We start from the raw sequence: 27,288 nt of genomic DNA on the forward strand, positions 1-27,288 counted from the left end.
GGAACTGCAATTAGATAGCTACATAACATTTTATTGATATTTTTCTTTTGTATATCACTTTATTGTCACTGGAACTAAATTGGCTATTTTGGAAGGCTAAACAAATGGTAAGCATAGTTCTTCACTAACTGAAAAATTGGTTTCCATGTTATGTCAGCTGCTCCTGAAGTCATAGATTCATTTAATAGCAATGGGTAGTCAATTTCTTTTATCAACTTATTAGTATTTGTAGTATAATCAGTCCACAACGGGGCTAAAAACTAAAAAGGTAAAGGCCGCATAAATTGTGAGTAGATCTGCAACAAGCAGAATTCCACTAAAAATGAAATGAAATCTTGACATTCAGACCATGTTTGGAAATAGGTAACTGAATGAGAAAGTAAAGAAATTATAAGGAATTGATACTTTCTCTTTATATACAGTAACTACTGGATTCCCTTTTTCTTTTTCAAAATGAAAGGGGAGGAAGAGTGGAGGGTCCATTCCCCCGTTACTCTTCCAGAGAGTGATACTTTTTCTCAATTCAAGTGGCAGACAAAACTTTTAAAAGAAAATCTTGAGCAAGATACTGCTCCATTTCCTTACTTTCAATCTGACTCCTTAATAAAGAAGAAAAAAAGATACTTCTCACATAGAACTACGTAACCACCTTCCTGTTCTTTTCCCTAATACTTCTCCCGCCAAGGAATGAGCTATGAATTGCAAAACGTGGTTAACAAGATCATTGAGAGTTTCTTCTTTGGACCAAAAACAGACATTCTTCTCAAACCTCAAACGAGTATTGTTTACGTACAATTTTGACAACAGCCAAATGAAAAATTACATCAAATTGCTATTAAAGAATTGCACGTTTCTATTTCGAAAATTTCCCAATAATTCTACAAAATACAAGTCCATTGGACAATCATTTTTAATCCACTTCTTACCATTCCACAACTTAGAAATCATAGTTTTAGGAACATTAAATATTGAGATCTACTGATGCAACTTCAAGGGTTAGAGTATCAAGAAGCACTGTCACCATTTATTGTAATCTGCAGTCTGGATCAGGTTTCCATCTTTTGATATCACTATACATAATTAAGTACTCATGCCAAACTTCTGGTTGAAAAAGGACTTTGCCATGTCGCTATATCGGTGACAAGTTCTCGCAGTTGATCTATTAGTGCCTTCAGGTGCAAGTTCTTGTTGGCAAGTTCCTACATTTAATAGCAGAAGTTCAAGGTTCAACACAATAACATATTTTTAAAAAGAATACAGGCCTTCAACAACTTCAGTCCAGAACCTAAACTTTTTTGCTAAACTAAATTGTTTCAACAAAAGACTGAAGTCCAAAACTCATTATACTGCAGTCATATTTGATTGAAAAGTGTTTTCTCAATCCTGATCAACTAAAATCTTAGCCCAAATGAACAATTTAGATGTTAAGGCTTTGTGGTGAACATCATCAAGTATTTACATAGATGTTAATACATTTATTAAAACCGCATTACAACAAACCTTTCTTAGAGAAGAGGCTCTCTCTTCCAACCTCTCAATTTCAGCTTCATCTGCGGGGCTAACAGCTGAATCACCGTCAAGTGCTTTTGCCTATAATACTAACCAAGTTAGTTTAACTGGGGAAAACAACTTCACTGGATAAAATTATAGTTATAACTTATAAAGCTCACAATAAAAATGTATGTAATTAAATATTTATGAAAAAGAAGATGCAAGATAGTCTGCTATATCCTTTATGCATCATTTAACATCAGGATAGAATTTTCTTTTACTGCATCATCATTATGCCAGAAATAACTTCAAACTCCAGTTCACAGTACAATGGTATAGAACTAGTAAATTATGAATTTATGGCAAGTGATGCCAAACCGAACCCTAAAACTGCAAGATTTGTATTGTCTTTTACCTAGTAAGAAAGATATCTACAGGAGTTGAAATAAAAAATCACAATTCCCTAGTTAAAAAAATTGATGAGTAAAATGAGATAGTAAGATCGTGTGATCTAACGCACCCAACAGTCATCTCCAATCAAGATCGCAATCTAGAGCGCAGGGTCACAGATTCGATTCGATTCCACTTTTGATGGGCTTTGAGCTTTCGGGTTGAACCACGATACCTATTTTTCTCACCCTATTTTTTCCACTCTAGTAAATTAGTTCAGAACGGGGAGCTCACTCCCTCTTTCACCGGAAATCCTAGCCTAAAAGTATCAAAGGATTCGAAGCTGCTGCTCTTTGTTGTTCCTTGTTTGAATTTCGACCTGCAATCTTTTTCTTCATTGCCCAGAGCTTTCTTTGTCTGCTACTGCTCCTTGTTTGAACTCCGACATGCTTTTCTGTTCTTCCTTGTTAGAACCCTCTGTCTTCTTTGCCCTGCAGTGCTGTCTTCTTCGACCAGCTGTCTTATTCTTCATTTGCCCCTCATTGATTGAAGGATTCAAAGCTACTGCATTTGTGGTGTGTGCTCTGTGCTGGACCTGATGGTTCTGTTTCAGTGTCTTGTGTTGTGGTTCTGTCTCTATTGGTTATGATTCAATTAAAGAGGAATATGGCTTCTAGAGGGCTTATGTGATTCAAAGGCTATTTTCCTTATCTAAGTGATTATATAAGCATGTGCATATGTTTCAAGCATAATATTGTATTTCTCGAAGGATCTTACAACTCGATCTTCAATCCTCCAATTTATCACTTTCACCTCTCGGTCTTACAATATTGTTTGGTATGGATGCCCTTTCCATCATTTGATCCATTATCTCTTTACCCTCATCACTTAAAATCATCATTATTATTGAGGGAATTCAACTACTCTTGACAAATAAAGCGAATTGAAAATCACTCAATTCAAGCAAAAAGTTTTACAAACGAATGGCATTCAATTGCCTAGAATTTGAAAATCCTTGCAAACCAGTTCAATGGTGCAAAAATCAAATAATCAGTAAGAATTCATTGCCAAGAGAATAACTATTACCAAACTATAACGAATTTCTAACATAAAGCATTAAGCACAGTTCTCAAGCACAATGCAGATTCTAAATGCATAAACCAACCAAAATTGCAAGACAAGGGTCTAAAATCACACCTGGGAATCAGGAATAGTGGCGAGAACGGTCCGAAGCCCAGCGACGGCATTCTTATATCGCAAGCGAGCCTCTTCAAGGGCGCCTCCAGCACCGGGAATGGCGGCGCCGCTGTCAGCGTTGTGGCTGGAGTTATCGGAAGCGGCATCACCGTTTGAGGAGGGGAGATTCGGTTCAGCGGCAGAAGAAGAAGAGGGAGAGGTGGACCACAAAACGGGGTTGCAAAGCTCGTCGTTCATGGAAGAGAGGATCTGGTAAGCGTGCTGTATGGTTTCTTCGAGGAATCTCTGACCTTCCATGGAGAGTTCCTGCGTGGTTTTGGGGTTGTTTGTGGCGATCACCATCGACTGTTCTTCCATTCTCACTCACTGTCTTCCGGCGAATGCTGCAAAATTCGGCGACGAAGGGAATATAAAACCCTAGATTTGATCCAGAGAAGGAAAGAAGGGGAATTAGATTTCCCACCCCCTATTTTAGAATTTCCACCCCATTTAAAAGTGGGGAAAAACCAATATTGCCCCTCCGTGTTTTAGTCCGAATGTTATACATTCGGACTCCTCCGAATGTTCAAATGTCGGACTCAGTTAATAATAGAACAAAACTATCAATTCAGATTCACATTTGTAACGGGACAGAACATCAACTCTCGGAGGTCTCAAGAGAAGCGACCCAGAGGCACCCAAATCGACCCACACATCACGACCAAAAGCGACCAAGAATCATCTGTGTTTCAAAACCGACCACACTGAGGTAATTTGTTGGAATCCACGACCAAGAATCATTTGTATTTTGAATCATGTGTATTTTGATGAGTTGGTGTTGTGATTTCAAATTTAGGGTTTCAAATTTAGGTATTTCAGATTAGGTTAGGTTTCGAATCCCTTTTTATGAGTTGATTTGGTGAAATTTCATTCCTATTGTGATTTCTGGGGTATTTGGGGTTCTGAGGTGCGAATTTGGGGATATTCGTACTCCGAATCTTGAAGATTCGGAATGGTTCAGGACTTCAAGATTCAGACTGGTTCAGGACTTCAAGATTCGGACTTGAGAGATTCAGTACTGTCTCTCATATTGCTTCTGTTATTGTTTTTCATGATAAGATGAATGGGGTGAAGATAATTTCCATGCTTTTGGCTATCTTAGGGTAGTGGTTAAGGACATAACCAACTTGAGATTTCACATTTGAATTTCATAACATTATTTGAATTGTATTGAAATTTCATAACATTAGTTTACTGTGTATACTTGTGGATTGCTTCAACTAGTTAGTTACTCATTACATAGCTATTAATCTGTTTTCCTTATTTTTTCTGATAGATTATGGCGAGGACAAAGCAAACTAAGAGGGTATCGTCTGAAGAGTTGGCCGATCGTCGTGCCTATCTCCACGCTTCTCATAGGCGAGGTGATCATGATACAGATGTGTCGACTTCTAGGAAGGGGGCTCCGAAGGCGACCACTGAGGTTCCTGCCCCTGCCACTGAGGTTCCTGCCCCTGCTACTCAGGTTCCTGCTACTGAGGTTCCTGCCCCTGCTACTGAGGTTCCTGCTACTCAGGTTCCTGCTACTGAGGTTCCTGCTCTCTCGACGCCTGAAGTTACTGTTACTGAGGTTTCTCCTCAGTCGACGCCTGAGGTTACTACCCACGATACTGTTGAGTCTTCCACCTCTTCACTTGATATTGATGCAGTTGAGGAGCCGGAGTCGGAGTCGGGGTCTGAATCGGGGTCGGAGTCGGGGTCTGAGTCTGAGATTGAGGTGAGGATGTAGAGGTAGAGGATCCAAATATGCCGCCGCTCCAGAGAGATCCACCGTTTCCTGGTGGGCCGGTTGAGTTGTCACTTCTGCAGCATTACCCGGATCACATAGCGCCGTGGACGTGGCATACCCTACTAGGCACCACTGACCCTCGTTATTCTGAGCGAGGTGATTTGAGGCTTGCCACTGCTGGTACGAAGCTCGGGCTGATGACGTGTGAGGGGGACAATTACAGGGAGGTCCGCTTGATTGTGGAGAGGAGCGGACTGTATCCACTGGTCAGGTGCAGCTATGTAGAGACGGATCCAGGGCTTATATCGGCCCTTGTGGAGAGGTGGCACGAGGAGACTAGTAGTTTCCACATGCCATTTGGGGAGATGACTGTCACCCTTGACGACGTCTCCGCTCTTCTTCACATCCCGGTTGGTGGGAGATTCTACACTCCAGGAGTGGCCTCGAGATATGATGTGGCAGAGACCTGCGCTTTACTGTTAGGGGGGGATGCAGATTTGTACATGGCTGAGTTTGATGTGAAGAGGGGTCCGACTATGAGGTTCAGCTTCTTGCGAGACCTTTACCCGACAGCTGTTGCAGGTTTGTTTCATTCATTATCTGAACTTTTTCCAACTATTATTTATATTTACTTAATCATAATTGGTATTACATTGTAATGTAGAGGGGCGGTACGAGCATGCAGCCAGGATGTACCCGATGCATCTTGTTGGCGCGACATTGTTCGCCGACAAGAGTGGGGGGCACTCATTCTCCGCCCGTTGGATTGGCATGCTACAGGATCTTGAGCGGGTGTCGGAGTTCGCGTGGGGCGCCATGGCCCTTGCCACGTTGTACGACCAGCTTGGACAGTCTTCTCGCAGCGGGGTCAAACAGATGGGCGGTTACACTTCCCTGTTGATGGCCTGGGTCTTTGAGCACTTTCCAGACAGGCTCGTTCGCCGGTATGCGAACCCGGCTTACACAGAGGACCAGCCCAGAGCTCGTAGGTGGACAGAGTCACGGTCGGGGCATGCTAGGCTTGACGAGAGGCGAGTACTACTTGATGAGTTGACGGCCGACGACGTCACTTGGACTCCATATGAGGCCCACAGGGAATGGCGACAGCGGGGTGAGAGGGCTTTGTTCTCAGGCTACATTCGGTGTCCCTATCCCCCTGCTGTGCGACCTCATCTTCCGGAGCGGGTCATGCGACAGTTTGGGTATATACAGACGATCCCGCGCCACCCTAGTGAGATGGATAGATCTCCCGCAGCTGAGGCTGTTGATGCGGCATTCGCAGATTATGTGCAGTACTTGTTCCCTGAGGGCGACCCTGCTATAGAGGAGGGACAGGCTGTGGGCGGTTACATGGATTGGTACGCTAGAGTGTCTCATTGTTTCATCATATCGGATGAGAGGAGGATTGATCTCAGTGCCGTGGTAAATTTTAAATTTTATTTCTATTTTCTTTATGCACTTGTGGTTTTCTGTATGTGGTTTACTAACAGCGTTTTTTTTATTATTTACTTTCAGTCTGCTTTGCGTAGGGCTTTAGAAGTCCTTGAGTTGTCACTTGAGGTGGATGATGCTTTGCTGCCAGGCACACAGGCCCGCGCTTTAACGGAGAGAGCACTTCGCATCCTCCAGGACTTGGCTGGGACACAGGGCATTGCTTACGCTGCTGGGAGAGGAGGTCTGGGAGCAGGTGGCCGAGCAGGTGGCCGAGCAGGTGGCCGAGCCGGTGGCCGAGCAGGTGGCCGGGAGGGCGGCAGGGCAGCAGGTGGCCGGGAGGGCGGCAGGGCAGGAGCCAGGGGAGGCCGTAGGGGTAGGGGAGGTCGTCGGGGTAGGGGACAGTAGGGGACATTAGTTGTATGAACATTTTGTTGACATTACTATTACGATATTAGGGGACTATGTATTTTGCACTACTATTTCGGATTAGTATGAGTTTTATGTTCACTTTAACGTATGTTTTTTTTTTTTTTTTTTCACTTTTACCCTAAACCCTAATAATTTGTGAGCTTTATCTTCACTTTAACATTTTTTTTTCTTTTTCACTTTTATAATCAACCCTAATAATTTTTAAAATCTATTACTTTTATAATCAACCCTAATAATCAACCCTTGTAATGGAAGCCAAAACTTGGCACTCAACAACACAAACCCTTGTAATGAAGTTTAATCTTCAAGATATAATCCGAAACTTCAACCTTCGGATCAGTATGAAACTTCATCCTTCGGATTAGTATGAAACTTCAACTTCCGGACACCTCTGACAGATTCTACCACCTTTTTCAGCACCATTACTCCATAGCTTCACCTACCTCACCACCATTATGGCCTCCATAAACTCCTCAACCACCAAACCACCCCCCATTACATTTCACTTCTGATCACCCTCACTCCCTCACTTCCTCTTTTCTTACTACCCCTCAACCCCCCACCACCATCATTGCACCACCAACAACAACCTTCATGCACCACCAACAACAACCTTCATCAACCAGCACCACCTTGGTATGTATCATTGCATCCATTATAATTTGCCAATAATATACGTTTGTTTATATTTTCTACTATTTAAATTTCTCTTCATTTTTTGCCACCACCATCACTTCAACTTTTCTGCCTCGACATAAATCCGAATGTTCAAGTCTCGGATTAGTACGAAAGTTATAGTCTCGGATTAGTACGAGAGTTATAGTCTCGGATTAGTACGAAAGTTACAGTCTCGGATTAGTACGAATGTTCATTATACGGACTGTTAACCAGTGGCAGATTGGTTTATGCAAGCAGTATGACGAGCACATTTTTCTATGATGATGAAATGCTGCTTCTAAAACAAGATAATGATGTCAGTGAAGGAATGTTGCTTCAACAACAAGATAATGTTCAGCCTATAAGTGTGGATACCACTCATTTATGGTCGACCGATCAGGTATTCATTGCGTATACCATAATGACATTATTGTTTAGTGATGCTTGAATTGATTACTAATTTTAAAATGATATGTTACCACTGTACAGATATTTGAAACGGTTGATGACCTTAAACAATGGGCTAAGAATGTTGGGAAGGACAATGGATATGCGATTGTGACTGGAAGGTCTGATTATTCCAGAAAAGGTGGAAATATGTATATTATTCTGCGGTGCTCGAAGCATGGTGTGTATATCCCGTACAAGGACCCTAAGTCCTTCAAGTACAACTCCATCGGATTTTCATATTAATCCGGGTTTTCAACTCTCGGACGTCTTAAAAAGGGGGGGTGGTAAATTTAATTATGAATCAGTCCGGAACTTATAGTCCTGGATTGATCCGAAACTTAAAGTCCTGGATTGATCCGAAACTTATAGTCCTGGATCACCCTTACCAAGCAGCAGAATGCCTACACAACCAACTCTGACCACCATCAATTACAATCTCAACCACCATCACTGCCTACACAACCAACACTGACCACCATTAATCTTCACCACCAACCCCATTACTCATTCATCCTACACCATAAATCCCTTTACTTCCTATATTAGTCCCCTATGCACCAAAGGCATCCTACACCATTACATTACTTCCCTTCTTCCCTTGTTGCAGGAAATAACCAAAAGAAATGGAACAAGATCCACCATCAACCTTCATCCGCCCTTGCAAACACCAAGACAACCTTGCCTCCAGCTCTCGTCCTCTCATTCCCGGCCCAGCTGGCGCCGTCCAGGCCGCCATGATTCACCGCAGATCCACCGACGACAAACCAAACATTTCAACCCAACAATTAGTTAGGCAAGTCCTCCAAGACGGCCACGACACCGATCCCGATTTCCAATCTAATGCTTGGCTTTCAGCCCTGCAATTAAACGGATCTGCCACTCCTCTGGGCGCAATCACTCACCATCATGAAAGAGTAGATCACGTCATCGGTGTTATCAAATCCTGCAATCCCAATGGGTTTGGAGATGCAACAGTTACACTCAAGGTATTTCCTTATTCCTCCTTATATTTCAGTGAAATGTTATATTCATGTTTCTCTCATGACATCTGAGATTGAGATTCAGGACCCTACGGGCACTGTTGGCGCTAGTATCCATCACAAGGTCTTCACTGAAAGCGTATTTGCGAAAGACATAACTGTTGGATCTGTTCTGCTTCTCCAAAAGGTTAATCTATAGGAAACTTTAACATTTTAAGCTTCTTTGGACAACTTGGACATCACATCGTTTCTTCACTTTACTTTCAGGTCGCTGTGTTCTCTCCTAGAAAGTCTAATTGTTATCTGAATATAACCTTGTCCAATGTAGTCAAGGTATGATAATCTTCTTCCACATCTAAAATAAAGCATTTGAATCTTTTCCACATCTACAACAAAGCATTTGAATCTGTTTTCATTATACAGGTATTTCCAAAGGACAGTGCACCACCACCTGGAAGCTTCACAAACATAACAGAAGATTAATATTAGTTCTTTACTAATTCTATATTAAGGACTATTTGTGTAACTTTTGAAATGCTGAACTTAGATTATGTATTGTTATTTTGCTTTACTTTTCCAATGCTTAACTTGGATTATGTATTGTAATTTTGTTTAAATTGGATTATGTAACTTTTCAATTTTAAAGTCATGTTATATTTGCTGCAATTGGACTATAGCCATGTTATTTTAACTGTAACTAAAGAATCCGAACTTTTAACTCTCGGACTAGTCCAGAACATCAACCTCTGGACTGGTATGGAGGTTTAAGTCCCGGAGGGTATTCCCGGCATTTTTTTAAAAAGGCTAGGGTGGCAATTCTAAACCAGGGGGTGGGAAATCTAATTCCCGGAAAGAAGTCTTGGGAATCGCGGGACGTGGAGAAGAGAGGCATAAATTCAAAAACCCTATCCTGCGCGAGCAAACCCAATATTTTGTCGAGGTTTTTTAGATAGTCAATTAACAATTAATCAGATTATAAGGATATAATTTTTTATTTAATATAATTAGTTAACATGACACGTTCTTCAAGAAAAATAAAATTGCTACATCGGAAGATTGAAAAAAAGACTCACTACAACTTAAAAGGTTCCTCAACATCAGATTTTGCACTTCCACTTGAGGGCCATCGAAGATACAGAAATGATTCATAGACATAAGCACAGTAAAAACACCCCAAACACCGTTCACATGTGGCCTAGTGTGCTGAGTCAGCTTCTGAGTGGAGGGGCCGGAAAGGAATTGTAATATGTGAGGGACTGAATGTATAATTTGGAGAAAGGTTAGAATTTTGGGGATTTTGAGCGGGATATGAAAGTGAAAATCCCTAAATTAGGGATTTCAATTTTCACCGTTCTCCTCTCTCGCGATCCCTGTTCGCCAGTTCCTCTTCTCCGCCTGCCACTCGCCGGCGCCGACCCCTCCACCACTCGCGCCCCTGGCTCACTTCTTCGCCTGGGTTATGCTTCCTCCTCCTCCTCTGGCTTCCTTTTCTTCTCTCTCGCGAATCCCTCCCTACGCCTTGCTCACACCGGCTTCCTCTCCTCCGCTACTGGTTCTGACGGTCACTCCCCCAGCCCCTTTTTGAATCTCTCTCGGTAACGATTTCCATCAATCTCGTTTTCTCATTCTTATGATAGATTCGGTCACACCGCGTTATTCTTATTCTGCATTTTCTCCTTTCTGTTTTCTTCTCGTTCGTTATGTTACATTGCGATTTGCATGCTTTCAATTTCAATTTCAATTTGGTACTGATGTTTCACTCACTCTACCAGTTTGATTACCAATGCTTGATTGATTCTTTTATGTTTTCAATTTTGTTTACATTTTCAATTCTTGTTGGGTGGTGATTTTCTGAAAGGAATTTTCCTAACTTGACAGATTCGTCTGTAAAGGGAAACATGGAAAGACTATTCTTGATCAAACAGCTGCAAGCACTATCTCACTCATTTTGCTCTTGCTGATGATATCATTTCCAAGGTCCCCTACTGCTCCCATTTTTCCTCTGATTTTCATTTCTTGATGCTGAATGTACTGTGATTTTGGGTTTCTTGCTGAATAATTATTTGATATATATGCTATTTTTGAGTCTTATTATTGTTCAATGATCATGATGTAATGATGAGAGTAATAGAAGATAGGAATTAGAGAAAAATAAATTAATATGTTAACATTCTTATACAATATACAGTTAGGAAAACCAAATTAGCTATCAGCTCTAATTCTTGTACGATGCCTAAGTAAATTAAAACGTTCTTGCTACTATCATTGTGCTTTACACCTTCTTTTACATATTTGCTTTACTGTAACATTCCATGGGTGATTCTTACTATAATTTTTGCTCATATGTGAGAAACAATACTCTTCCAGAATCCAGATACAACTTCTGCCTTAGAAGTTCTTTAATAATATTACTGACTTCTTACTAGTATACATATTTTTCTCAATGCTTGATTTGAATGAGAGCTTCCTAAACTTAAATGCTCTTCACTTGCCCTTCAATTGAACAAATACTTGATTTCAAGGGTACAGTCTGCAGTTCTAATTGTTTGATATAGCAATTCAATTGTTGCTGTCAAGTATAAAACTTGGTCAAAATGACTTACTTCTTGTAGATATATAATGAATCTTTCTTTTTCTAATAATTCAGATATGCAGCAATGTTGGGTGCATCACCTACAAGTAGAATCAGTTTGAAACCGGTAATCTTTAATCCTTCAGTTGATCTTCTTCTGAGTAATAAGAAAAGCTTTGAGATTGAAATCTAAAATGTTGACAAGTAGATTGAAACAGATTTGAATCCCCTGCTGTTTCAAAATAAGTGCATGGTGTGCAGTTCTAAAGTTAGCTTTTAGAATTGATTAAATTTAATTTTTAAAATGTACATTTACATTATTTTATAATATAAACCAAAGGTTAAAATTGATGATCTGAATTTTTCTTACACAATGACTAACTTAGGTACCGTAAGATTACCCGTGTAGATAGTAAATGTGGCCCCATTGTTTTTTTCCAGTGGTTAAAGGTTAAAATTCATCTCTGATTCTTATCTGATTCAGCAAGGTCAATAATGACAGTGTTGATTACTAGCATAGTGCCTATTAAGTTGTTGGTTACTCTATTCTTGTATTTCCTTGGAAGCCAATCCTTCAAAGCATTGGTGATTACTGATTGGTGTTGTCATGAAAGCATACTTGGTTATGGGATTGACCAAGGTAGTATATATTGCTATTTTTGAGCTTATGTTGTTCTGTGGCAGGTTTAATGTTACCTATGATTCAACCTTGGAACCAAACATTAGATAGCTAATTATGCCCATAGAGCCAAACTTAACCTAACATTGTTTAAGTAGCAAGGTTCATTGCAAGGTGCTCACAAACTGAATATTTATGTTGAAGCTGATACATTTTTTTTGTTTTTGTTTTAGTTGGCCTTTTAGTATTAGAATCTCGGCTGAGAGGGGTGAAACTGAAACCAATTTCTAAGCTCCCAACCATGGAGGAAAGTGGGGGACAGGTTTGTATAAACCTTTTAATATTGAAACTTCTCACCTTCTTTTTTAAAGTTATACGGTTTGCAAGTTTGTTTAGTGTTTTCCCATTATAGAACTAGCGTCTTCATATATTGTAAAATGATATTTTTTTGAGCTATTTTTATATTTCAAATAACATTCTAGTGGTTTATTCGATGAACATACGTATATTTAGAAGCAATTCTGATGATTCATTTATTTGTCATTTTTCAGTTACGTGTTAGACACAATTGTCAACCAAATTTTCTTCTTGAGGTCAATAAGAATCTCACTGATCTTCAAAAAGCTCAAATAAATGCTACCCCGTTCAAATGGTTAATGAATATTCCGGAAAAATTACCAATCAATGGGAATTTACTGTATGAATTAGTTACTCGGTGGGTAGGGCGTCGTTTGGGTTTTACAATACGAAGTGCAGTAGTTCCTTTTACCCCTTTAGATGTTTGCTTTGCAACTGGGTTGCGCATTGTAGGGGAAAGCGTGATTTTTTATCAAGATGAAGAATGTCATACTACAAGTTTGTTCAATGGGAAAAAAATTACGATCCCAATAATAGTTGAACAACTAAAAAAGTTTAATTGTGCTGAAGATGTTGAAGACTTTTGTCGGTGGTATATACTTCTTGGCTTAGCAGAATTTTATTGCCCTAATACCAACTCCACTGTGCATAGTGGTTTGTTGAGGACTTTAGACGACCTAAGTTCACTTGATAAATATAGTTGGGGTGTTTTTGTATATGATGTTTTGGTTGGTGGATTGATTCGAGCAGTCAAACACTTTCATGAAGCAAAAAATTCACACAAAGTGTCTCTAATAGGTTGTGCAGCAATTTTACAGGTACAAGATTTTAAGTGAAATATATTTCAATGGTACTTTCTGGTCATTCTTGCTTATGTTTTTGTTTATGTTTCTATGATATGATCATGAAGTTTATGATGCACATACAGATTTGGGCTTTGGAGCATATGTCATTGCACCATAGTGTCAAATTTAGCTATGGAACTACATTTCCTCGGTTTTTACATTGGCCTCATCTTACCTTAGGGAGGAAGAAACTCTCCACAATGTTTGAAAACACTTCGGTAAGAAAATGAACCTTTGTTGCAAATCTTTGTTGTATTCTGCTGATTTGTAATAGGTTGCCTTGTCTATAGATATGTCAACAAATAGCTGCATCAAATGAAGATCTTGAACATGAAATTGTGAAGGAAGCCATGCAAATGGCACCTCGTGGTTTTCTCCAGTGGCATCAGCCTGTTTGCCAATCAAGATATGCCGCACATGATATTGATGTTTTAGATGCAAAGGTTAAGGATCTACAAGAGAAGATATTCATCCTTGAGGAAGAATTGAGAATGATAGATCTGAATCTACCAACATCACCTCAGTTTATTGATCCAACCACTATTACTTGTTCTTTGGGTGAAGAAACCATATTGTTTGAAAATATGAACGGTGGATCCCCATCTGTCCCATCTGTGCTTGACGTTTCCATATGTAAGTTGGGCATGTGACTGCATAACAAATGACTAATAAGTCACTCTTATAGATTTACTAATTTATATATATTGCTTTTTTTTTATTGCAGTTGATGCAGGTGAAGGTCATAATATACCCCATGATACCGATCCACCTGAGCAACAACGATCAAATATGTACACAAGGCGGAAAGACCAACCTAGGAAACGTGTGGGCAGCTTGGTCTGCCGGACGCCTTGGACAACATATCAAAGGAAAAAGAAGAAGATTCAATAGGTTTGACCTTTCGGATGTTTTTGAAGTTATTATTTCAATATGTAGTGCTTTTATAGCTATGGGTAGTCATGTGTAGTAATTGGGTAATTCAACCCGAAGCATAAACACCTTAAACTTTGAGGACAGTCATGTGAAACTTTGTGGTTTAATCAATGTAGTAATTGGCCAATCGAATAGGAAAATGTTACTTTCAATATTTTGAAGTATAATGACATGTACTTGTAATGAATAATTTAACTTCTTTTACATCCCTTACATAAATATGAACCTTAAACATTGTGGTCAGTCTTGTGAATGGCATGTAAATAATACTTCTAAATGAACTTTTGAACTGATTTTACACCCCCTAATGTGATTTTAATTGGATACAAGGATAAATATGAACCTTGTGCTTTATGGTTAGTCATGTGTATGCAAGTTTGGTCAACTTAACAGGAACATGTTACCTTTGATATTTTGAATCATAATGGCATGTAAATAGTCCTTTTAATGAACTTTTCAACTGATTTTACACCCCTGATGTGATTTTAATAGGATACAAGGATAAATATGGACCTTGTACTTTATGGTTAGTCATGTGTATGCAAGTGGTTAGTTCAGTGCAGTATTTGGCCAATTTAACAGGAACATATTACTTTCGATATTTTGAATCATAATGTCATGTAAATAGTCATTCTAATGAACTTTTCAACTGATTTTACACCCCTGATAGTGATTTTAATAGGATACAAGGACCTTGTGCTTTATGGTTAGTCAAGTGTATGCAAATGGTTAGTTCAGTTCAGTATTTGGGCAATTTTATAGGAGCATGTTACTTTCGATATTTTGAATCATAATGTCATGTAAATAGTCATTCTAATAAACTTTTCAACTGATTTTACACCCCCTGATGTGATTTTAATATGATACAAGGACCTTGTGCTTTATGGTTAGTCAAGTGTATGCAAATGGTTAGTTCAGTTCAGTATTTGGCCAATTTAACAGGAACATGTTACTTTCGATATTTTGAATCATAATGTCATGTAAATAGTCCTTCTAATGAACTTTTCAACTGATTTTACACCCCCTGATGTGATTTTAATATGATACAAGAACCTTGTGCTTTATGGTTAGTCAAGTGTATGCAAGGGGTTAGTTCAGTTCAGTATTTGACCAATTTAATAGGAACATGTTACTTTCGATATTTTGAATCATAATGTCATGTAAATAGTCCTTCTAATGAACTTTTCAACAGAGTTTACACCCCCTGATGTGATTTTAATAGGATACAAGGATAAATATGGACCTTGTGCTTTATGGTTAGTCTTGTGTATGCAAGTGGTTAGTTCAGTGCAGTATTTGACCAATTTAACAGGAACATGTTACTTTCGATATTTTGAATCATAATGTCATGTAAATAGTCCTTCTAATGAACTTTTCAACTGATTTTACACCCCTGATGTGATTTTAATAGGATACAAGGATAAATATGGACCTTCTACTTTATGGTTAGTCATGTGTATGCAAGTGGTTAGTTCAGTGCAGTATTTGGCCAATTTAACAGGAACATGTTACTTTCGATATTTTGAATCATAATGTCATGTAAATAGTCATTCTAATGAATTTTTCAACTGATTTTACACCCCCTGATGTGATTTTAATATGATACAAGGACCTTGTGCTTTATGGTTAGTCAAGTGTATGCAAATGGTTAGTTCAGTTCAGTATTTGGGCAATTTAACATGAACATGTTACTTTCGATATTTTGAATCATAATGTCATGTAAATAGTCATTCTAATGAACTTTTCAACTGATTTTACACCCCTTGATGTGATTTTAATATGATACAAGGACCTTGTGCTTTATGGTTAGTCAAGTGTAAGCAAATGGTTAGTTCAGTTCAGTATTTGGCCAATTTAACAGGAACATGCTACTTTCGATATTTTGAATCATAATGTCATGTAAATAGTCCTTCTAATGAACTTTTCAATTGATTTTACACCCCCTGATTTGATTTTAATATGATACAATGACCTTGTGCTTAATGGTTAGTCATGTGTATGCAAGTGGTTAGTTCAGTTCAGTATTTGGCCAATTTAACAGGAACATGCTACTTTCGATATTTTGAATCTTAATGGCATGTAAATAATACTTCTAATGAACTTGTCAACTGATTTTACACCCCCTGATGTGATTTTAATAGGATACTAGGATAAACATGGACCTTGTGCTTAATGGTTAGTCATGTGTATGCAAGTGGTTAGTTCAGTGCAGCATTTGGCCAATTTAACAGGAACATGCTACTTTCGATATTTTGAAGCTTAATGGCATGTAAATAATACTTCTAATGAACTTTTCAACTGATTTTACACCCCTGATGTGATTTTAATAGGATACAAGGATAAATATGGACCTTGTACTTTATGGTTAGTCATGTGTATGCAAGTGGTTAGTTCAGTGCCGTATTTGGCCAATTTAACAGGAACATGTTACTTTCGATATTTTGAATCATAATGTCATGTAAATAGTCCTTCTAATGAACTTTTCAACTGATTTTACACCCCCTGATTTGATTTTAATATGATAAACATGGACCTTGTGCTTAATGGTTAGTCATGTGTATGCAAGTGGTTAGTTCAGTGCAGCATTTGGCCAATTTAACAGGAACATGCTACTTTCGATATTTTGAATCTTAATGGCATGTAAATAATACTTCTAATGAACTTCTCAACTGATTTTACACCCCCCTGATGTGATTTTAATAGGATACAAGGATAAACATGGACCTTGTGCTTAATGGTTAGTCATGTGTATGCAAGTGGTTAGTTCAGTGCAGCATTTGGCCAATTTAACAGGAACATGCTACTTTCGATATTTTGAATCTTAATGGCATGTAAATAATACTTCTAATGAACTTTTCAACTGATTTTACACCCCTGATGTGATTTTAATAGGATACAAGGATAAATATGGACCTTGTACTTTATGGTTAGTCATGTGTATGCAAGTGGTTAGTTCAGTGCCGTATTTGGCCAATTTAACAGGAACATGTTACTTTCGATATTTTGAATCATAATGTCATGTAAATAGTCATTCTAATGAACTTTTCAAATTTTACACCCTTGATAGTGATTTTAATAGGATACAAGGACCTTGTGCTTTATGGTTAGTCAAGTGTATGCAAATGGTTAGTTCAGTTCAGTATTTGGGCAATTTAACACGAACATGTTACTTTCGATATTTTGAATCATAATGTCATGTAAATAGTCATTCTAATGAACTTTTCAACTGATTTTACACCCCCTGATGTGATTTTAATATGATACAAGGACCTTGTGCTTTATGGTTAGTCAAGTGTATGCAAATGGTTAGTTCAGTTCAGTATTTGGCCAATTTAACAGGAACATGTTACTTTCGATATTTTGAATCATAATGTCATGTAAATAGTCATTCTAATGAACTTTTCAACTGATTTTACACCCCTGATAGTGATTTTAATAGGATACAAGGATAAATATGGATCTTGTGCTTTATGGTTAGTAAAGTGTATGCAAACGGTTAATTTCGTGCAGTATTTGGCCAATTGAACAGGAACATGTTACTTTCGATATTTTGAATCATAATGTCATGTAAATAGTTTATGCTCTTATCATATCATGTGATATTGTATCATATCTCCTCTTATGCTGTCCACCGGAAACATATAGTATAATATGATAAGAGTCTATTATGCTCTTATCATATCTTGCTCGTATAGAATTCTCTATCATATGCTAATTATCAAAGAAGATTTAAAAGTAGAGCTGTCAATACGGCCAGCCCGACCCACATGTTGCACTAACCCAAGTTCTTTTCGAGCTGAAATTTAACCAATCCAACCCGGCTCATTAATCTAACCCGTCGAGCTGACCCGCGGGTTGAATCCCATATTAACAGCTCTATTTAAATGTATTGTGAATATTAATATATATTCCAAATATGTAATCTGTATATTTGAAAATATTTATCTTCTTTGAAAAAACAATATTTATCTTAAGTTCATTCCAAAAAAAAAAAGATTCATCTTGCTTACGTTAAAAAAACAAAATAGATCTTATTTTTTTTTGTTTTAACTTCAATATACATCTTTTTTAAAAAAACCAATATTTATCTTTAAAAAAACAATATTATCTTTTTTGAAAAAACAATATTTATCTTAAGTTCATTCCAAAAAAAAAAAAAGATTCATCTTGCTTACGTTAAAAAAACAAAATAGATCTTTTTTTTGGGAAATAGAATACAGAAAAGGCAAGAAATAAATATAGCCTACAAAAATCATCAACTTGTTCATCACGCTGAAACAGTTTTAGTTGTTCAACTATGGTGGGGATGGTTATATCTTTTCCTTCAAACAAGGATCTTGTATGACTTTCTTCTGGGTCATGCATCAATACTCGTTCACCAACTATACGCAACCCCAGAGCAAAACATACATGTAGAAGAGTAAATTTAACCAGACGACTTCCTACTCTAAAACCTTTGAGGTGCTCATCCCACCGATACAACAATTCAAGTAGCAAAGGGCAAGAGAGTTCTAATGTTTCTCCCATTTGGATGGTCCATCTAAATGGGGTGGACTGAATCCGAGCCTTTTGTGCTGCAGTGAGATGACTATTAACTTCAACCAATAAATTAGTTCTACACTTATGCCTCAATTGAACCTGCGAAAAAAATATGTCCAAACCCATAAAGGCCTTATTGTTAGTGCTTAGTAATATATCAACTCAACTTGATAATCACTTTTACGTTATAATGTTACGTAATGCATCGCCCAAAAACCTACACATTAAGTAATAATATAGTATCCGAACCATGTCAATGCCTAGAGAATCCATTTTTAAACATGAATATCAAACCAGAAACTTAGAATCTCATAAAGAACATGCTTGATGAACATCAAATTCAAGGAAAAATATTTAAGTATAGGTGTTGCCCAACTCTTAAACGGTAAGACACCACTCACTCACTCCATAGTTAATATTCTTGAAGAAATTGCTTAGTTTTACTAAATTAATTCATTTAAGAGATTAAAATAATAATGTTTTATACCTTGTATTGATTTCACCCAACCAACCAGCTAGCTAAAATCAAATGTTATATTTCCTTTGACTCTTTGTCCAATACATATCGTTTTGGATTATAGTATAAATTAGAATATATGTAATAGAGGAGGTGAGAAATTAACTACAAATATAAGTTTTCCTATCCATGAAAGTTATAGTCACTAGTCAGCATGCCCCAACAATTTCTATTTAAGTGGAGTGTAATTTGGTTTACAAAAACATAAGTAATTGAACATAGTTAACATAGTATCAACACTAATAAATATTATTATCAGCTCATTAATAAAACCAAGAACATAAAAAATACATTTTAAGATTTGTTTTAGATTAACAACAACAGTATTAGCAATTATTGTCTAGCCAGTTTTTAAATAGTTACCATGTTCTTCCTTGTATCCTTTGCTCTTATATGGTTGTGAGCCGCAGAGTTAATTAATTCTTTGTAACCTGTAAAAATAAAATGAAAGATTAATATTATGACTTACATTGTAAACCACATGGGCGAAGTCAGCAGATTTGTAAGCGATCAACTGAAGACAACGTAAGTGAAAATAGATAAAAAGACAAGATCAACAATTTGGAAAGAAAAGAGAAGAAACATAATAAGACAACATCATGATCATTGAACGGACTAATAAAATTAAAATACAGATGCCCCCCTCACTAGAAGGTATATTAAGATTTTTTATAATAGATTTTTCGCTTTAAATATTGGTAATCAGAATTGAAGGTAACGAAGGTATAGAACACAAGCATGTATTAAAGAACTCAAAAGAGAGATTTAAAACCCAAATTACAGGATTGTTACTAATGAACATTCTAAGAAACCGAGGAGCCTAATAATAGCTATTAGGTCTCTCATAACAGTGATATTTGAAAATGTTATCTTTTTTTTCCTACTCCGTTAATGATGGTAGCTATCCACCACAAGTTGTATGACTGCCTGCTTTCTGCAATTCTGCTATGTGTAATTAGTCCATGATATCTACTTGTCAACATTTTAGATTTCAATCTCAAAGCTTTTCTTATAACTCAGAAGAAGATCAACTGAAGGATTAAAGATTACCGGTTTCAAACTGATTCTACTTGTAGGTGATGCACCCAACATTGCTGCATATCTGAATTATTAGAAAAAGAAAGATTCATTATATATCTACAAGAAGTAAGTCATTTTGACCAAGTTTTATACTTGACAGCAACAATTGAATTGCTATATCAAACAATTAGAACTGCAGACTGTACCCTTGAAATCAAGTATTTGTTCAATTGAAGGGCAAGTGAAGAGCATTTAAGTTTAGGAAGCTCTCATTCAAATCAAGCATTGAGAAAAATATGTATACTAGTAAGAAGTCAGTAATATTATTAAAGAACTTCCAATGCAGAAGCTGTATCTGGATTCTGGAAGAGTATTGTTTCTCACATATGAGCAAAAATTATAGTAAGAATCACCCATGGAATGTTACAGTAAAGCAAATATGTAAAAGAAGGTGTAAAGCACAATGATAGTAGCAAGAACGTTTTAATTTACTTAGGCATCGTACAAGAATTAGAGCTGATAGCTAATTTGGTTTTCCTAACTGTATATTGTATAAGAATGTTAACATATTAATTTATTTTTCTCTAATTCCTATCTTCTATTACTCCCATCATTACATCATGATCATTGAACAATAATAAGACTCAAAAATAGCATATATATCAAATAATTATTCAGCAAGAAACCCAAAATCACAGTACATTCAGCATCAAGAAATGAAAATCAAAGGAAAAATGGGAGCAGCAGGGGACCTTGGAAATGATATCATCAGCAAGAGCAAAATGAGTGAGACAGTGCTTGCAGCTGTTTGATCAAGAATAGTCTTTCCATGTTTCCCTTTACAGACGAATCTGTCAAGTTAGGAAAATTCCTTTCAGAAAATCACCACCCAACAAGAATTGAAAATGTAAACAAAATTGAAAACATAAAAGAATCAATCAAGCATTGGTAATCAAACTGGTAGAGTGAGTGAAACATCAGTACCAAATTGAAATTGAAAGCATGCAAATCGCAATGTAACAGAACGAACGAGAAGAAAACAGAAAGGAGAAAATGCAGAATAAGAATAACGCGGTGTGACCGAATCTATCATAAGAATGAGAAAACGAGATTGATGGAAATCGTTACCGAGAGAGATTCAAAAAGGGGTTGGGGGAGTGACCGTCAGAACCAGTAGCGGAGGAGAGGAAGCCGGTGTGAGCGAGGCGTAGGGAGGGATTCGCGAGAGAGAAGAAAAGGAAGCCAGAGGAGGAGGAGGAAGCATAACCCAGGCGAAGAAGTGAGCCAGGGGCGCGAGTGGTGGAGGGGCCGGCGCCGGCGAGTGGCGGGCGGAGAAGAGGAACTGGCGAACAGAGATCGCGAGAGAGGAGAACGGTGAAAATTGAAATCCCTAATTTAGGGATTTTCACTTTCATATCCCGCTCAAAATCCCCAAAATTCTAACCTTTCTCCAAATTATACATTCATTCCCTCACATATTGCAATTCCTTTCCGGCCCCTCCACTCAGAAGCTGACTCAGCACACTAGGCCACATGTGAACGGTGTTTGGGGTGTTTTTACTGTGCTTATGTCTATGAATCATTTCTGATCGAAGATACGAACACCCGACAAATCAATCATTACACCTTGGTGCGCTAGCCAATCTGCGACCTTGTTGCAATCTCTCGGAATCCATGATAGTTCCATGAACCACTGGTTCTGCAACCTCTCCTGCACCTCCTGCAAAACTGGGAGGAAACGCATACTCTCATCATCCTCCAATGCTTGAAGCAAGTCTTTGCAATCCACTTCACACAAGATGAACCGACAACCCTTGTTCCAGGCCAAGTCCAAGCCCTCACGAAGGGTCGTAGCTTCCGTGACGAGAGCATTCCCACCATCACCGTGAGAGTGAAACCCAACAACCCAAGAGCCCTTGGAAGCACGCAAAATCCCTCTGCCACCCATGCAAAGGTTCGCCAACATAAAACTTCCGTCCACGTTGAGCTTTATTTTTCTTTCAGGTGGGCAGCACCACTGCTGCAACAATCTCTCTTCACCAATATCAATTTCGTTGGGAATGCCATAGCTGAGGATCTCATCATGCTCATAGCAGAATCGCCTCCATGCCTCATTCACACGCCACCCCGGGGCCTCAAACACCATATTGTTTTTTCACTTCCACACACACCCCAAATTGAAGCAATAAATTTCATTCCATGAACACTTTTAGCTTGTTAAGTAATCCAGTGCTCAAGATTGAGGGACCCAAAATCCTGCCAAGAGAGAGCACCCATTCGACCCCAGATTTCCATGGATTCGGGGCAATCTCTAGATAGTGGAGAATTGATACCGGGTCTGAAGAACAATGCGGGCAAGCAGGGGAATGCGTCAAATTACAAGAAAACATTTAAACATTCACCTGTAAAGAATCCTGCAGGACAATCCAAATGAAGTAGCGAATTTTCTCATGAACACCGAGCTTCCAAATCCATGCCCGGTCGCGAGCGCCATCCTGCACCCGACTCTGATCACAAAGCCACACATAAGCATCCTTTGTTCGAAATTTACTCGTCGGGCTATTGCACCAAGACGATCATTCTTGTATTGGTTGCAATTTGTGTAGGTCCTACTAATTTTATTAGGAGTAAATGCATATAAGTTTCAAGTTCTCCCTAATATGAACCACTTTTAGAATATTTACACCATGTGCTCTGACTCATTGAGTAGATCAATACATTTTTTTTTAAAGACAAATTATTTAAAAATTTCTTACATGTTAAATTTTTTAGAAAATGATATGCTAACTTACTATAAATAGTTAAAAACACATGGTACAAAGTAGTGTGCATATTAGGGAACCAAAGTTTCAAGTTTCAAGTTTCAAGTTTCAACTAATAGATGAGATGAGAGGGTTGAAAAACAGTCTTAAAATAGTGTTATATTATTTCTCTAGGACATTGCTTGTTGTCTGACCAGAACTTCTTTTTGATGGACAACTATAACCTTTCAGAAAGGATTAACATTCAACCGCACACCTGTGAGCTGTGGCTGGAATTCGATGGTATGTTTGAAGTAAAAAGAAAATGAATCAAACAGAGGTGATAGAGAGATAAATCATGTCTTTGATTGGTCCTCTCCCTCCTCTTGCCTCAAACACCATTCCCAAACTGAAAACAATCAATCCAAGCATTGGAACCAAGTTCCTACCTAATCTGCTCTCTCTGGCTCTTGCAGTGACCTTAACCTCTCCACTACCTTCTTCTGCAATCCCTTCACTCAATTCTCAACCTCCTTCAACCTCTCTCACCACTCCATTTTCTCAAGCCAAGAACTTGAAGGTTGGACTGGAAAATGGGTATGTTCAGATTTCAAATATGGTTTCTGTTCATTGCTTGCTTCATAATAATGTGGTTGTTGTATTATCGTGAATGTTTCTGTGTACCCTCTTCTCTTGCAGAAAAATTAGAACTTGTCCATCAATCAATCCGGGTTGTATATCATCCAATCCCAAGTCATCATCGTTTGCGTTTCCTTGGCTGATTCCTGAAAATTCGTTGGATAACCCCATTCAGGTTAACCCTGTTTTTCAATTATCTCAATTTTCATTGCTTATAACTTTCTTAATATGCTTGTTTATATATAATTTTTTTTTCCAGAAACTGCGTGAAGCAATTCTAAAGACCCAGAAAAATGTGAAGTTCCTACTTGTGGAAGACACCCCAGATGGTAATAGTAAAGTCTAAGTGCAACTTCCTCTGTTCAGTTTTAGTTAGGCTCAATTTATTGTTGTTAGAAGTATTGGCAAATTAGATATAGAGATAGAATAGAAAACCACCAAGTGCGTAAATAAACCAACCGGAGATTTTTCTAGCTTAAACAAATGTCTCAGGTTTTATCCGGCTCAAACAAAATTTTTAGATGATACTTGTGGTTTAAAGTTTAAACCAAAAAAAAAAAACATAGAATAGAAACTTGTAAGGTGAGCAATTAAGTAATGTAGAAATAGAAGACAAAGAATTGAACAAAAGTCCTGCATTTTTATCAAACTGCAGTACTAGAATGAGGTGGAAAAACTGTAATTTATTTTAGGTCTTAGTCTCTTAGATTTTAATTAAGTGAATCTAAGTCAGTCCCAGAGACATTATTGAAGGGTTAATAATGGGTGCTAATGCTTTGACACAACTTCACTTATACTAAAATCAATGTGCAGGCCAATATATGCAAGCTGAAGTTGATGCAGGATTTGATAGAGATGTGCTTGAGTTTCTGGTGAAAGGTGAAGTGGTTGCTTACAGATGTATGGCAACAAAAGTAACTTATGTATACCCTTTCACTACTGCATTTGGAGATTCAAAGGGTCAAGAAGCAAGACTCAAGCAAATTAATGACCAGTTGGGCTGGTATGCTCCAAGTTTTGATTCCATGGAATAGTGTTGCTTGAAACTTTTATTTTTGTTGGCTTAGTTCTTTGATTGGTATGTACTATGTAGCTAAATGCCTTTGTTATTATAATCTGCCTTGTGACGGGAAATTTCATGGTTTTCCAGCTTATATTATCATAATGCTCAGTGTCTCAGACTCACCATGACAGAATTTTCTTTACAATATTTTGTCCTTAGTTTATAAGGCTGTTTGAGTTAGCTTTTGCTGCATTTCACTCACCTTAGACCAGAGGGGAAATATACCAAATATATGAAATTCAACAAAATGAAGGCTCTGCTTATTTTCAACTTTCATTCAACCTACTTATTCATTGACTTTGGTCCCCCGCAGCAAATTCTTCTCCGACCTCTTTCAAGCAAATTTTCAACCATTGATTTTTAGAATTGTGGCTGAAATCCCTCAAAGTTGATTAAAAATTAGTGATGAAGTGCTATTGCATGGACTCTAATGTTTCAAGACTTGTGCTCAACTCATTAAAGCGATTGCTAGAGGAACGAACTTTGTTTCCTAATGTAGGTTTCTAAAAAAACTACGATTATAGTTAAATTTTCATGAGTTGCTTACCTCTAAGGCTATCAGCAATGGTGTTGAATGTGTAGTGTTTAATGTTGAAATGAGTATGTAATGGTGTTTAATGGAAGTGTTGAAAGTTGAAAGGGGGAGAGAGGAGTTGAAAAAATTCAACACTTGTGAAACCTGCGCTCGGTGACACGTGGCACGGCCTGGTTGGTGACCGCCAGGCGCGTGCCACACACGCGCCGACAAGGCGCGTAACGCTGCAGGCTTGGCAGCGTGTGGGTCCCAGTGCGTCCGGTAGTGGGACGCGTGGCACGAGTCGGTTGGGCACCGACAGGCGCGTGCGTGGCATGCGCCTGAGGAGAGAGAGATGGCTTGCAGCGTTACACGTGGCACGTTTTTATTCGTCCGGGCGATTTTCGTTTATCATAATCTTTCCAACTCAATTATTTCATTCAAAAAAAAAATTAAAAAATTTACCAAAATTCATGATTTTTTTTCTCTATAAATAGAGACTTGGTTCGTTTGATTTGGACACAGAAAAAAAAAACCAAGTTTTCCATCATCTTATTCATCTTATTATCTTTCTATTATCCCCTTTGCTTTGAAATGGATCCCAACAAGTACCATTTCAACACCCAGAATTCTTCTAACCAAATTTCCAACAATTATCAACATCCAAATCAGTTTCCCAACTACCAAATTCCCAACAATTATCAACATCCAAATCAGTTTCCCAACTACCAAAATCCCAACATTTATCAACATCCAAATCAAATTTCCAACCACCAAAATCTCAACAATTATCAACATCCAAATCAAATTTCCAACTACCAAACTCCCAACAATTATCAAGATCCAAATCAATCCAACTACCAAAATCACAACAATTTTCAAGATCCAAATCAATTTCTCAACCAACGTCCTCATCCCCATCATGGATCTATGTTCAGATATCCATCTCCAACACCGCCGTCTAATGATGGTGCACCTGAATTTCCCGAATTTTCAACACAAATGACTCTTGGTGGCATGACAGCTGGTAATGAAGCCACTCCAAATGAAGAGGATTCAACTCCTACGAGCAGGAGAAGTCACTTACCAGCATGGAACACTGATCAAAATATGGTGTTAATTAGTGGGTGGCTTAAATATGGAACAAACAGTGTTGTCGGGAGAAACCAAAAAGGAGAAACATTTTGGGGTCAAATTGCTGAGTATTGTAATCAGCATTGCTCATTCGATCCTCCGCGGGATGGAAATGCATGCCGAAACCGTTATAATTATATGAGCAAGCAAATAAATAAATGGATTGGCGCTTATGATGGCGCTAAGCGTATGGAACGAAGCGGTTGGTCGGATAATGATATTTTAACCCAAGCGCAAGAATTATACGCAGATGGGAAGAAGGGTCAATTTAATTTGATGGCAGAATGAAAGGCTCTTCGTGATCAACCACGTTACTGTAGTCAAGCAGGAGGAAATGTTGGCTCAGGAAGTAGTTAATCTAAGAGATTTCGCGAGAGTGATGCATGTGGCTCAAACTCTATAGGATCGATTCCCCGTCCAATGGGTAGGGATGCAGCTAAAAAAAGGGTAAAAAGAAGAGCACAACAGCTGCCTTGGAGGCGATGGAGAAAGATTGGGCTGAATACAAACAAGTCAAGGAGATAGAGGTTGAACAATTGAAGCAGATAGCATCGATGCAACAAGAGGCTAATAAATTGAGGAAATAGGAGACTGAAGCTAAGAAAATGGAATTATTTCTAAAGTTAAGTGAAGAGGAGCATCTCAGTGACCAGAAGAAAGAGCTGTTGAAGCGGTTGTCCCAAGATCTCTTTGGAAATTAATTGTCTGTAGTGTTTGCTTTATTAATTCTCAAGTGGTGTCAAGTCTGTAGTGTTTGCTTTAATAATTTGTCAGTGTTGTCAAGTCTGTAGTGTTTGCTTTATTAATTTTCAAGTGGTGTCAAGTCTGTACTGTTTACTTTAATAATTTGTCAGTGTTGTCAGTGGCTTTAATGTATGGGTTACCGAGTTTGAATATGTATCACTCAATTCGAATCTAGTCCTTATCCGATAATTAACTATAGTTCATATTATTTCGAATCCGTCAGTGTCCACCATTCAATTGATCTATATATATGGA

The 27,288-nt window shown here is 38.0% G+C and overlaps 8 protein-coding genes and 1 long non-coding RNA gene across 9 annotated transcripts; 6 read left to right on the forward strand and 3 right to left on the reverse strand.

The window, feature by feature from the left end:
- Positions 1–731: 731 nt before the first annotated feature.
- LOC130717701 (mediator of RNA polymerase II transcription subunit 30) lies at positions 732–3,534 on the reverse strand. The gene is made up of 3 exons (XM_057568042.1): positions 3,079–3,534; positions 1,501–1,590; positions 732–1,199 (listed from the first exon to the last, which is right to left on the reverse strand). The coding sequence occupies exons 1-3, from the start codon at positions 3,433–3,435 to the stop codon at positions 1,089–1,091; spliced, it is 558 nt and encodes a 185-aa protein (XP_057424025.1). The 5' UTR covers positions 3,436–3,534; the 3' UTR covers positions 732–1,088.
- A 1,247-nt stretch (positions 3,535–4,781) lies between these two features.
- Positions 4,782–6,855, forward strand: LOC130717691 (protein MAIN-LIKE 1-like). Its single transcript, XM_057568031.1, has 2 exons — positions 4,782–6,268; positions 6,362–6,855. The coding sequence occupies exons 1-2, from the start codon at positions 5,537–5,539 to the stop codon at positions 6,683–6,685; spliced, it is 1,056 nt and encodes a 351-aa protein (XP_057424014.1). The 5' UTR covers positions 4,782–5,536; the 3' UTR covers positions 6,686–6,855.
- LOC130747623 (protein MAIN-LIKE 2-like) lies at positions 4,864–5,505 on the forward strand. Its single transcript, XM_057600604.1, has one exon. It carries the CDS (start codon positions 4,864–4,866, stop codon positions 5,503–5,505), a length of 642 nt encoding a protein of 213 aa, XP_057456587.1.
- Positions 6,856–8,236: 1,381 nt separating the features above from the next.
- LOC130732094 (uncharacterized) lies at positions 8,237–9,201 on the forward strand. The gene is made up of 3 exons (XM_057584212.1): positions 8,237–8,802; positions 8,882–8,983; positions 9,064–9,201. Exons 1-3 carry the CDS (start codon positions 8,440–8,442, stop codon positions 9,133–9,135), a joined length of 537 nt encoding a protein of 178 aa, XP_057440195.1. The 5' UTR covers positions 8,237–8,439; the 3' UTR covers positions 9,136–9,201.
- Positions 9,202–10,033: 832 nt separating this feature from the next.
- Positions 10,034–11,569, forward strand: LOC130732095 (uncharacterized). Its single transcript, XM_057584213.1, has 3 exons — positions 10,034–10,391; positions 10,675–10,773; positions 11,444–11,569. The coding sequence occupies exons 1-3, from the start codon at positions 10,105–10,107 to the stop codon at positions 11,559–11,561; spliced, it is 504 nt and encodes a 167-aa protein (XP_057440196.1). The 5' UTR covers positions 10,034–10,104; the 3' UTR covers positions 11,562–11,569.
- A 342-nt stretch (positions 11,570–11,911) lies between these two features.
- Positions 11,912–14,080, forward strand: LOC130747633 (uncharacterized). Its single transcript, XM_057600617.1, has 4 exons — positions 11,912–12,309; positions 13,273–13,407; positions 13,480–13,822; positions 13,914–14,080. Exons 1-4 carry the CDS (start codon positions 12,289–12,291, stop codon positions 14,078–14,080), a joined length of 666 nt encoding a protein of 221 aa, XP_057456600.1. The 5' UTR covers positions 11,912–12,288.
- A 5,934-nt stretch (positions 14,081–20,014) lies between these two features.
- On the reverse strand, positions 20,015–21,360 carry LOC130732096 (uncharacterized). The gene is made up of 3 exons (XR_009016940.1): positions 21,327–21,360; positions 20,951–21,049; positions 20,015–20,280 (listed from the first exon to the last, which is right to left on the reverse strand). It is a non-coding gene; the product is annotated as an uncharacterized LOC130732096 (long non-coding RNA).
- Positions 21,361–21,777: 417 nt separating this feature from the next.
- Positions 21,778–22,344, reverse strand: LOC130747639 (uncharacterized). The gene has a single exon (XM_057600630.1). The coding sequence runs from the start codon at positions 22,342–22,344 to the stop codon at positions 21,778–21,780; it is 567 nt and encodes a 188-aa protein (XP_057456613.1).
- An 801-nt stretch (positions 22,345–23,145) lies between these two features.
- Positions 23,146–24,763, forward strand: LOC130717729 (thylakoid lumenal 17.9 kDa protein, chloroplastic). The gene is made up of 4 exons (XM_057568076.1): positions 23,146–23,536; positions 23,639–23,753; positions 23,838–23,907; positions 24,392–24,763. The coding sequence occupies exons 1-4, from the start codon at positions 23,298–23,300 to the stop codon at positions 24,610–24,612; spliced, it is 645 nt and encodes a 214-aa protein (XP_057424059.1). The 5' UTR covers positions 23,146–23,297; the 3' UTR covers positions 24,613–24,763.
- The last annotated feature ends 2,525 nt before the right edge of the window (positions 24,764–27,288 follow it).

The sequence above is a fragment of the Lotus japonicus genome, chromosome 1 (assembly GCF_012489685.1).
Source record: "Lotus japonicus ecotype B-129 chromosome 1, LjGifu_v1.2".
Taxonomy (NCBI): Eukaryota; Viridiplantae; Streptophyta; class Magnoliopsida; order Fabales; family Fabaceae; genus Lotus; species Lotus japonicus.

Coding starts and splice junctions, on each gene's coding strand:
- LOC130717701 (XM_057568042.1), bottom strand. CDS start 3,435: ATGGAAGAACAGTCGATGGTGATCGCCACAAACAACCCCAAAACCACG. Junction 1,591..3,078: donor CCACTATTCCTGATTCCCAG/GTGTGATTTTAG, acceptor TTAGTATTATAG/GCAAAAGCACTTGACGGTGA. Junction 1,200..1,500: donor GAGCCTCTTCTCTAAGAAAG/GTTTGTTGTAAT, acceptor TATTAAATGTAG/GAACTTGCCAACAAGAACTT.
- LOC130732094 (XM_057584212.1), top strand. CDS start 8,440: ATGGAACAAGATCCACCATCAACCTTCATCCGCCCTTGCAAACACCAA. Junction 8,803..8,881: donor ATGCAACAGTTACACTCAAG/GTATTTCCTTAT, acceptor ATTGAGATTCAG/GACCCTACGGGCACTGTTGG. Junction 8,984..9,063: donor CTGTTCTGCTTCTCCAAAAG/GTTAATCTATAG, acceptor CTTTACTTTCAG/GTCGCTGTGTTCTCTCCTAG.
- LOC130747623 (XM_057600604.1), top strand. CDS start 4,864: ATGCCGCCGCTCCAGAGAGATCCACCGTTTCCTGGTGGGCCGGTTGAG.
- LOC130747639 (XM_057600630.1), bottom strand. CDS start 22,344: ATGGTGTTTGAGGCCCCGGGGTGGCGTGTGAATGAGGCATGGAGGCGA.
- LOC130717691 (XM_057568031.1), top strand. CDS start 5,537: ATGTACCCGATGCATCTTGTTGGCGCGACATTGTTCGCCGACAAGAGT. Junction 6,269..6,361: donor GGATTGATCTCAGTGCCGTG/GTAAATTTTAAA, acceptor ATTTACTTTCAG/TCTGCTTTGCGTAGGGCTTT.
- LOC130717729 (XM_057568076.1), top strand. CDS start 23,298: ATGTCTTTGATTGGTCCTCTCCCTCCTCTTGCCTCAAACACCATTCCC. Junction 23,537..23,638: donor AAGGTTGGACTGGAAAATGG/GTATGTTCAGAT, acceptor CTTCTCTTGCAG/AAAAATTAGAACTTGTCCAT. Junction 23,908..24,391: donor TGTGGAAGACACCCCAGATG/GTAATAGTAAAG, acceptor ATCAATGTGCAG/GCCAATATATGCAAGCTGAA.
- LOC130747633 (XM_057600617.1), top strand. CDS start 12,289: ATGGAGGAAAGTGGGGGACAG. Junction 13,408..13,479: donor CAATGTTTGAAAACACTTCG/GTAAGAAAATGA, acceptor CCTTGTCTATAG/ATATGTCAACAAATAGCTGC. Junction 13,823..13,913: donor TGTGCTTGACGTTTCCATAT/GTAAGTTGGGCA, acceptor TTTTTATTGCAG/TTGATGCAGGTGAAGGTCAT.
- LOC130732095 (XM_057584213.1), top strand. CDS start 10,105: ATGAAAGTGAAAATCCCTAAATTAGGGATTTCAATTTTCACCGTTCTC. Junction 10,392..10,674: donor CCCTTTTTGAATCTCTCTCG/GTAACGATTTCC, acceptor CTAACTTGACAG/ATTCGTCTGTAAAGGGAAAC. Junction 10,774..11,443: donor CTGATGATATCATTTCCAAG/GTCCCCTACTGC, acceptor CTAATAATTCAG/ATATGCAGCAATGTTGGGTG.